Raw genomic sequence first — 9,657 nt, 5'->3', positions numbered from 1 at the left:
ATTTACATTTGAGGTGAAGATAACTGTAAATCTTTACAAAACAGTTCACTTAGTAGGAAAGTATGTACATTCACAACAGGACAGATTCAATTAGGCCAAATTAGGGAATTTTTGCACTACATCTGTTCCTTCAGTTTTGATGCCGTCATAGATCCACTTGCGGTTGCAACGACATGTAGAGCCACATTTCCAAGAATTGCATTTGGAGCAAGGATAGAAACAGCCAGGGCAGTTTTCATCCAGACAGTCACACAAGTCTACACCACTAAGCAGCAGTTTGCCAGTACTGTCATATTTTCTCTGCCCAACCGCACTATTTCAGAGAAAAATATTTTATTAGTCCGGGTTGTAGCCAATAACCAAACATGATCTGTCCTATACAAATGTAATAACAGTTCATTTTGATTCAAAGATTTCTGCAGCAATTAATCCCGGGACACTCAGACTAGAGTCTCCTTTACCCTTCATAGCATTTTTGTACCATAAATTGCAAGTGTAAATTGACAAATGTCAACGGGAGATCTGGGCTCACACAAATGTTGGGTTCTAATTTTCCATCTTCTTGAGCCTAGAGGGAAGGCTTTTAAAGATGAATAGAGTGAAATATAATTGGTACCAACAACATAGGTAGGAAAGGATGTCCTGAAGAAAGAGTATAGGGAGTTGAGTAGAAAGCTGAAAAAAAAAATCATCAGGATTTCCAGGATAGTTATCTTTGGACTGCTGACTGTGCCCCACACCAGCAAGGGCAAGAATAGGATGATTTGGCTGAGGAATTGGTGCAGGGAGCATGGTTTCAGATTTCTTGATCATTGGGATCTTTTTTTTTTTAGGGAAGGTATGGCCTGTAGAAAAAGGATGTGTTGCATCAGAATCCAACAAGAGCAGGTTTGTTAGAGTTATTTTGAACTGTTTAATATTAATTTGGCAGGGGGATGGGAACTGGTGTGATAGGGGTGAGGACAGGATAGTTGGTATAGAAGTAGATGCCAACTTAAGGACATGCAGATGATAGGACAAAATTGTAGTCAGTGGGATGAGTTTAAGTACATCACGGGAGCAAAAAAAAAAAAAAAAAAAAAAGGAAATCAAAGAGTGTGATGAATACAGGACTGAAGGTGTTATATTGGAATGCACACAGTATACATAATGAAGCAGGTGATCTTGTACCCCAGCTAGACCTAGGCAGGTATGACATTGTGGGCATCACTGAGTGTGGCTGGGAGCATGGTTGGGAGCTTAATATTCAAGGGATACACATTTTCTGTGGTCTTCAAGGGAATTGGACAAGTATATGGTAAGGAATATTTTGTCAGGTTACAAAATGTAAGGGGGCAGGGGTGTGCGAGACAGCAAGGATGTAGAACTCAAGTTGCTCTGGTACAGAATTGGTAGACGCACGATAGGCTGAATGGCCACTCGATCACCAACTGGCTAAAACAACAACTCAGTGCCAAGTAGCAACAGTGTTATTTGTTAAAAGTTAACATAGCAGCTCCAGTGGGGGAGGTTCATGCTTTTTGCCCATATTCCTGATTTTGGCAAGGTAAATGGCTAAAAATTTAAAAGCATTTAATTTGTCGTAAATTTGAATTCAATATATTTATTCAGCCGATTGTTGCATTTTGTTTTTAAATTGATCCCTTGAATAAATCCTTACTTCTCCAGTAATTTCATGTATATATGCTGTATACATACACTATTTAAATTTAACATATCCATGACCCACTGGAAGCTATTTGTCATTGTTCTCTACCAGTCACAATACTCAAATCTGATTTGTTTCCACCCGTGGAAAAAAAATTCTCCAATTGCAATTAGGTCCTGTACATGAAATAACATCTCAAAATTATTTCCTTCCCTGCAGAATTATGTACAAAATCCCATCCATTGCCCATCAGCAACAATATAAACATGGGTGTAGGCACAAACTTTGTGGCAACTCCTTTTATTGACTTTTCTCCACCCCCCCCCACCACATACTGTTGGCTATGGGAAAAGCCACCATACACCATGCTCTAGGGCAGAGTTGTTTTTGTTTAAAAAAAGATAATTTAAAATGAAATATTACAAGAAAATTAGCTGGGTTTGATCTGGTCTCAAACAATTAGAAATAATCAATGCAAATCTGATATAATTAAGACTGAAATGAAATTAGAGCTGGGAAGAGAGAGATAAATAGTAGATGAAAAATGCAGCCCAGAAAAAGTTAAAATATCACACTGCAAATTATTTTACTTGTTTTCAAAGACAAGCTGCCTTAGCTTTGTCCTGCGGATCTCCTTTGTTTGCAGTCTGGTCTCAGGGTTGAACTCAGCTAGTAAAGGACCAGGGTTCTGAAATGCTAAACATTTCAGTTGCCGTTGTGTTTTATTCTGTAACAGTTTAAAAGAAATTGTGAAACAGAAGGTCAAAAATCATCCAATGAATCTACACCATAGATGTAGGAACAATATTTGAATTGTTCTATGTGAATGGAACCAGAATTCATTCTCCATAAAGTAACTCAAAGCAAAACTGCAACTCGTGTATACAAAACTACAATTAGTATGTTCTTCACATTTATATTGTGAGAATTGAGGTGTATTTATGATAATATGCAATCACATTCAAAACACTGTAGAATATACAGTATATTTCAGCTATATAATTTATTACTAGCACCTTATTTTGGATGCTAAATATGTAAGCCCACCTACTAGATTAGGATTCAGAAATCTTAATCACAATTGCATACAGATAATAACCAGAAGTGCCAAAATGATCTATTGACACTCAATTTTTCATGGTCAACAAAACAGAGCAGTGTGTGAAGTGAAGCTTATTAGGGGAGGGGAGTGTATAACACCATGTGGTGTGACTACAAGTGGTGATTTATGTGAAATTTAAAAGGGAATGGGCAAAGGAGCCGAAGTTCTTCACATCACTTGTAAAGACATTTCAATCCATTTACAAAAGGGCACTAATGTTAGATATCTTTGCAAAGAGCCGTTTACATTTTCTACACCAGTCACCTTTGCAAAGGTGACTATCAAATATTTATGTGACATTAACTGGCACAGCTTCCCATGCAGAATTAGAACATTGGCACACAACTGCAGCCATAGTTGATACTGGTATTCCTATACCACTCAGTTAGCCACCCCACATGGGAGGAGTTCACATATTGTACAAGCAGAGTATGAATAAAGTTCAGTTGAATATCTTGCATGCTGCCTTGGTGTTTGCTCCGCACTCTCCCTCAATACTGAGCACAATAACCTCCAAAATATGTACATACCCCACTATATAGACAGACGGAAGGGACAAAAATCTATGATGCAATGTATCCACCCAATATTTCTATTCAATCCCAGAAAGCTCAGCTCCACTAATAGGTCGGATGTTGTCAAGTGTGCAAGTGGGGCAGGGGGTTGGTGGAAATAACTCAAGGACACCCCCCAGAAAAAAGTGAATGGTGAAAATAATGTAACTGTAGCATTTAAAAGGGGAGGCAGAGAAGTGTCAGGGAAGAACTTACAAGCCTGCAGAGGAGCGTTATCTCAGAAATGGTATAGATTCAATTGGCTGAATGATTGCAACACAGAAGGAAATTATTCTGTGATTCTAAAGAGCTCTTAAAGTTTTAAAAATATAAATAAAGCATGTCCTGTCCCGTATTCTGTAGCCATAACCCATTCTGCATTCTGCTCAGTACCTAGCAATCCTTTGTGCTCTGTTGGTGTTCAACATCACGCATGCACCTTTAGGGACAAAAGTTATCACACAGTTTTTGTGTTCTCCTCATCACTGCCTGTGTTTTCAGTGTTACATCCCAATATCTGCCTGTTTGTTTTGTTTCCTCTGATGTAAGTGACTAGTGAGAGAATCAGTGGATACTAACATGCACAGCAGGGAGAGGGTGGGTTACGGGGGGAGCAATAGGGTCATTCTGAGTAGCTGAATAGTCTCAATAGACCAAATGGCCTCCAATCCTACAATGCAATATAACAGGAATATATACAATTATCACCCTTCCTCCAACCCTTCTCAACTTCTACAGAATGCATATTTGAGGCATTTCTCTCAAGGCCTTGAATAAAAATGCTTATCCATGATTCCATTAAAATCCTAACTTCTCAAATAGTAAAATAATCCACAAATGGAAAGACAACCTCATAGACAAAGGCCACAGGGAAAAAGAAACAAAATAGGTAATCAGCCTATATTGTGCTCCACTTCTATCACAGTAATATGAATTCAAAATTTTGTGCAAAAGTGAAAGGAATGTTAAGGACTTCGCCCATACCATTTTCTTCTGAGTTTGTGAATCAGGCAAGTTTTCCTCTTGCAATGATTTTCTTTGGGTGGTCCAAGAAAAATTGTGAGCATTTAAAATTGTCCTTCCTTGGTTACAAGTGGTCACTCCAAGCATTTGTGTCCCATACATTATTGCAGGTCTACTGAAAAATATTTACAAAGAATTAAAATCTCTAGGAGAAACATTATATTGATCAACTCACTAATACTTAATTTTAACTTTCAGCTCACACAATACTTCACAAATCCCGAACCAAAGGCATTTGCATGACAGAATATAATGTTACAGATTGTAAACTATTAAGAAACTCACTATTTAGAAATTAAGACTTCTTGTTAAGTTTCTGTTTTCATTCTAAAGATAAGGATTAAACAAAGACACAAGAAAACATGGCCAATACCTACACATTGAAATATGGAGAAACTAAAGGTTCTTTTGCTACATACTGTTGATATTCAGTATGAATGGAATAATCCTTGTTTTATAAAATACATTTCCAAGCACAATAATCACAGCATTTTAAAAATGGAAGAACACATCTTACATAATTTTCAAATATCTCAGTACTTTTTAAATTGTACCGGACTGCTTTTTACAATTATTCTGTCCAAATTTATCTTGTCGACCAATAACGACGCCACACTACGCATGAATATTACAAAATCCATACTCCTATAGGTAAGGCAGTCATCAGTGTGTGGATACATTGGAATTAACGGAAAACACATCAAAGCATTCAATAAATGCAAAGGTAAATCAACTGATAAGCAATTTCAATGACCGAGGTATCCTGCATTTAAAATTTTACGAACTATAACAGCAATAACATCAATCATATGTTTTCAAATCAGAGCGATTAGTTGAGCCTCATTGTTAATAGATGGGCTCGTTAACACCTCAAACCCTGGCCATTAACTGTGAGCAGTACTATTTTTGAAAGTGAAACTTTAGCGTTTACAGCACGCTTTAGGGCATATGACTATATAATATAACCAACAACACGATAATTCCATCAAAACCATTTGAAAACATTTTGCGACTTCGACAAAGATAAAGCAGTCGAAGTACTGAAATTCTAAAATATAGTTATAAACAATAACCATTAAATAAAAACCTCTCTTCAATAACCATCATCTGCTTATACAAATAATTTGTAAATACAATGTACAACTCTAAGCAATTTAAGAAACAGCGAGCTGAGTCGCTATCTAAAGGAAATTGAAAAAAATCTGTGCGCACACACGTCCTTACAAACGAGGGGTGACAATGATCGGTAACAACTAGCATGGAAAACGACCACCTCTCTAACTTTATGAACCACCTGCTTTCTGTGGGTGAATTATTTGAAAAACGATTTAACTTCAGGATTGCCTCGAGGACAACCTGTCTCTTGTTTATATCTGTTCACCAATCGTCGCTTTAAGTCCTCCAACTAATTAATATAAATAAGCAATGCCAGCCAAATCACAAATCTCAAACCACGTGGAACCTCCAGACTGAGAGATGTTGGTACGGTTGTCAGGGACAACGTAAAACGTGCTGTAATGGTTCTCAGGAGCAATGGGAATTAGCCTGGCAATTAGAAAGGAACCATCTGCTGGGGGAGGGGGGGTTAACCGACATTAAGCCACAAATAGTTAATAAATTGTGTGCATGATAAGTTGGGGGTGGAAGCATTGCGATACTTTACTTGCTGGGCTGCCCCAGCACATCCTTGGACTGTTGTTGTTGAAGTAAACATCGCACTTTCACCGTGTTGTACATGTGACGAAGAAACAAAATGTGCTTTCACTTGAAGGTTAAAAGTAGACCTGCAGGTTGCGTACTTTCCTGTATGCTACTCCCGTACGGCTTGTAGTAATACTGAAACACTTTAAAAATGCCATAAACCTGTCTCGCCCCCATCGGCGGTCCCGCTATGCCCTAAGGTAGAGGGCTTGCTGTTCCCGTTTCTCACAGCTTGGTCGACCTGCTAATGAGCACCACGAGGTGGCAACGTGACACAGCCAACGGACGTTCCAGCTCGGAGCAAACGTGAAATAAGCTGCAGTAACTAAGCTTGCTTAAATGTTTTTTTTAAACTTAGTAATGCCTTTTGTATCGAAATGCATACTTATGAAACGTGTCAGTCCACTAATACCTTTTCATCGATTAGGTACAGAGGCGTTGGTTTACTATTGATAGACTAGATAGTTACTTGGTGCACAGGCTTGCATTCATTGTCAGCGTGAAACAAGATGGAATAAAATGGCAAAGTAGATCATAGTGGATCGAGAATAGACATCATGAGTAAAAAATTTATTGGAAGCCTTATTAACATGCCATAAGATACTCAAATCGAAACAAAGTGAGGAAGATGACTAATAAGAAGAAATATGCTTAAGATGACAAGTTTATAATGCTGTTGTTGTCAAGTGCCAAATAACATTTTTGGACAAGTGTTTGGAATTATATTTTAACTGAAATTGATATATACCCAGGCCATGCCCTTTTCTCGCTGCTACCATTAGGTAGAAGGTATCAAGTACCTTAGGACTTGCACCATGTCAACTATCAGGCTCTTGAACAAAAGAGGATAACTACACTCACATATTGATCTGCTCCACAACCAATGAGTTCAACTTAAGGACCCTTTATCTTGTTATTTCATGCTCTTGTTATTAATTGCTACTGATTTATACTTACCTTTGCACATTTTGCTGTCTTCTGTGGTCTTGCTCTTTCATTGATCCTGTTTACAGTTACTATTCTATAGATTTGCGGAAAAAGAATCTCAGGGTTGTATTTGGTGACATGTATATATTCCGACATGTATATATAATAAATTTTTACTTTGAACTTTTAAACTTTAAATATATGTTATACTAAATTTTACTTACTGTAACTCCCCTATAACAAAAGCACCAAACAATCATGTTGGAAATGTGTCCTGAACAAAGACTACCTGGTAATAAAGACCATAATAATTATAAATCAACAGCTATAATACATATTGTAGTTGTTAATTCATTTTTGCTGTATTTATTCTCAGTAACCTGACTCGTTCTGGAAGAAATGCTTGGGAGTTAATCTGCCAAGATTATCTGCCCAAAGTGGCATACTTCTGTTTTCACATTTCCTGTTATGCGAAAGTAGACATTATTCAGTAAAGTCTAGTCAATTATAAATTAACTGATCTTTTATCTGAAATATTGGGGGCGGGGGGGGGAGGAGAAGTACCACCACTGATTTTTGGCAAATAATTTTTATTTTTCCTAGTCTAGTCAATAATCAGCAGTGTACCTTTTAGGTTATTGGTTATAGTAGTTATCCTGTGGGTAATACCACTACTTATTAAACACTCCCAATGGCGCGCATCTCAAATGACTCTGACAACCAAGACCAGGGCTGAAAAGGCTAACACGAGAGGGCACAGTTTTAAGGGGCTTGGAAGTAGATACGGAGGGATTGTCAGGGGTAAGTTTTTCACACAGAGAGTGGTGAGTGCGTGGAATGGGCTGCCGGCGACTGCGGTGGTGGCGGATACGATAGGGTCTTTTAAGAGACTCCTGGATATGTACATGGAGCTTAGAAACATAGAGGACTATGGGTAACCCTAGGTAATTCCTAAAGTAAGTACATGTTCGGCACAGCATTGTGGGCCGAAGGGCCTGTATTGTGTTGTAGGTTTTCTATGTTACCAGCCCCTGGCCTTCATGTATGGCTTAGAGGTGGTATTGTTTCTACTGACAGGGAAAGGGGCAACGGCAGTTTACTGGAGCCTTAAAACTGGTCACTTTGGGCAGATGGGGCTCATCAGCTGTGGTTGGCAAGTGATCTAAGAGAAGGAAAGCTCTGATCGCAAATCTCTGCTGCCTTGTAGCTTTATATGCTTGTGGAGGAGGTTTCAAAAGTAAACACCGAGGAAAAATCTGGAGCTGGAGTCCCTGAGGCAGTCCTACGTTGAGCTCAGTGCTGACTGGCAGCTCCTGCGATGCTGCCGATGCCAGACTGTGTTGGTTTCTGCCGTTCTTTCGGATTCATCAGCTGTGTGCACAGGGGGAGCCTGCTACATAGGCAACAGATTGATCTCCATGTCGTACTGCCCTGGCTTGTGTATCACGTAGACAGTTGGGACACAACAACCCTGACCAATGGGGGGGGGGGCCTCTCAATCAGTCCTCCTGCTGTTATGTCAGACATCTTTGAATTTTCTGACAAGTTGCCATTATGTAGTCTCCCACCAACACATTTTAATGTCTATTTGGAAGGGAGGAGAAGATGGCGGCACGACGCAGCACGCGCGGCGGCTCCGAATTGATATTGTATTTGTGAAGTAGGATGCTGTGCACAATCCTGATTTGATGGAGACAGCCGTGAGAAGCACGGAGGAACATCTGGAGAAACTTCTGAAATGCCTGCTTCGCTGCCGCTGCTACTGTGCGATCGAGAATCTCCGAAGGGGAAGGCCCCAAATCCTCGGCTTTGCCTATTGCCTGTTGCTGGGGCTGGGGTCGAAGCACTTGGCAGAGATGGTGCTCGGTGCTCGGTGTCGGAGAGCTGGTCGGAGGCTCGAAGCTTTCGGACGGACTCGGAGTCGGACTGTGGTCGGGTGCTTCCAGGATGCTGCATCGGCAAGTTTGCAGCGCTGGAAGCTCATGGCAGGAAGATTTTTCTTCCTTCAACCATCTGCATGAGATGATGGGGTTTTCGAGAGAATTTGAGACTTTTTTTATCATGCCCATGGTCTGTTCTTCTATCAAAATACGGTATTGCTTGCACTGTTGTAACTATATGTCATAATTGTGTGGTTTTTGTCAGTTTTTTTCAGTCTTGGTTTGTCCTGTGTTCCTGTGATATCATTCTGGAGGAACAAATTGTATCATTTCTTAATGCATGCATTACTATATGACAATAAAAGAGGACTGCGTGTCCTCATAATCTAATCTAATCTAATGTATTGCAGTGTACAGTAACTGAAGTCACTGAAGTCTCCTTTCTCTGGCTCATTTTCCATCACTAACACTTTCCCAGGACCTTTCCCCAATTCTTTTCCTTCCATTCAATTATCTTCCACACTCACCACAAAATAGCATCCATTTTTTTGTCGATAGTTGTATCAGTTTCCTTTTAAATCATGCAGGTTTAATCCAGGCCCAGAACAATCCCTTCAGAATATTTCGTCCTTTGTCTCATGTCTTTTAGCACATTTGATATTGGAGCACTTTGAATTCTTAGTTTGCAATCAATATGCAATAGTCAACTTCTGAAAAAATTGGTGGTAATTATCTCTAGGCTGCTTGCGAGTACCCCAGAACAAGTGAATGTTTATTGTTTGGAACCAGTGCTGATCCTGTTGCTTAATTTCTCAGAGGGGA

General features: G+C 39.4%; 1 protein-coding gene across 1 annotated transcript in view; it reads right to left on the bottom strand.

Moving 5' to 3' along the window:
• The window catches only part of LOC140211574 (aminopeptidase Q-like), a 193,081-nt gene continuing 183,424 nt past the window's right edge, over positions 1–9,657 (bottom strand). The window contains exons 21-22 of the mRNA XM_072281418.1: positions 2,239–2,375; positions 1–313 (exon numbers count right to left, since the gene is read on the bottom strand). Coding sequence (XP_072137519.1) covers positions 91–313; positions 2,239–2,375 — 360 coding nt within the window. The 3' untranslated portion in view covers positions 1–90. The remainder of the gene's footprint in view (positions 314–2,238; positions 2,376–9,657) is intronic.

The sequence above is a fragment of the Mobula birostris genome, chromosome 17, assembly GCF_030028105.1.
Source record: "Mobula birostris isolate sMobBir1 chromosome 17, sMobBir1.hap1, whole genome shotgun sequence".
NCBI classification, from domain to species: Eukaryota; Metazoa; Chordata; class Chondrichthyes; order Myliobatiformes; family Myliobatidae; genus Mobula; species Mobula birostris.
This window is presented reverse-complemented; position numbering and strand designations above follow the sequence as displayed.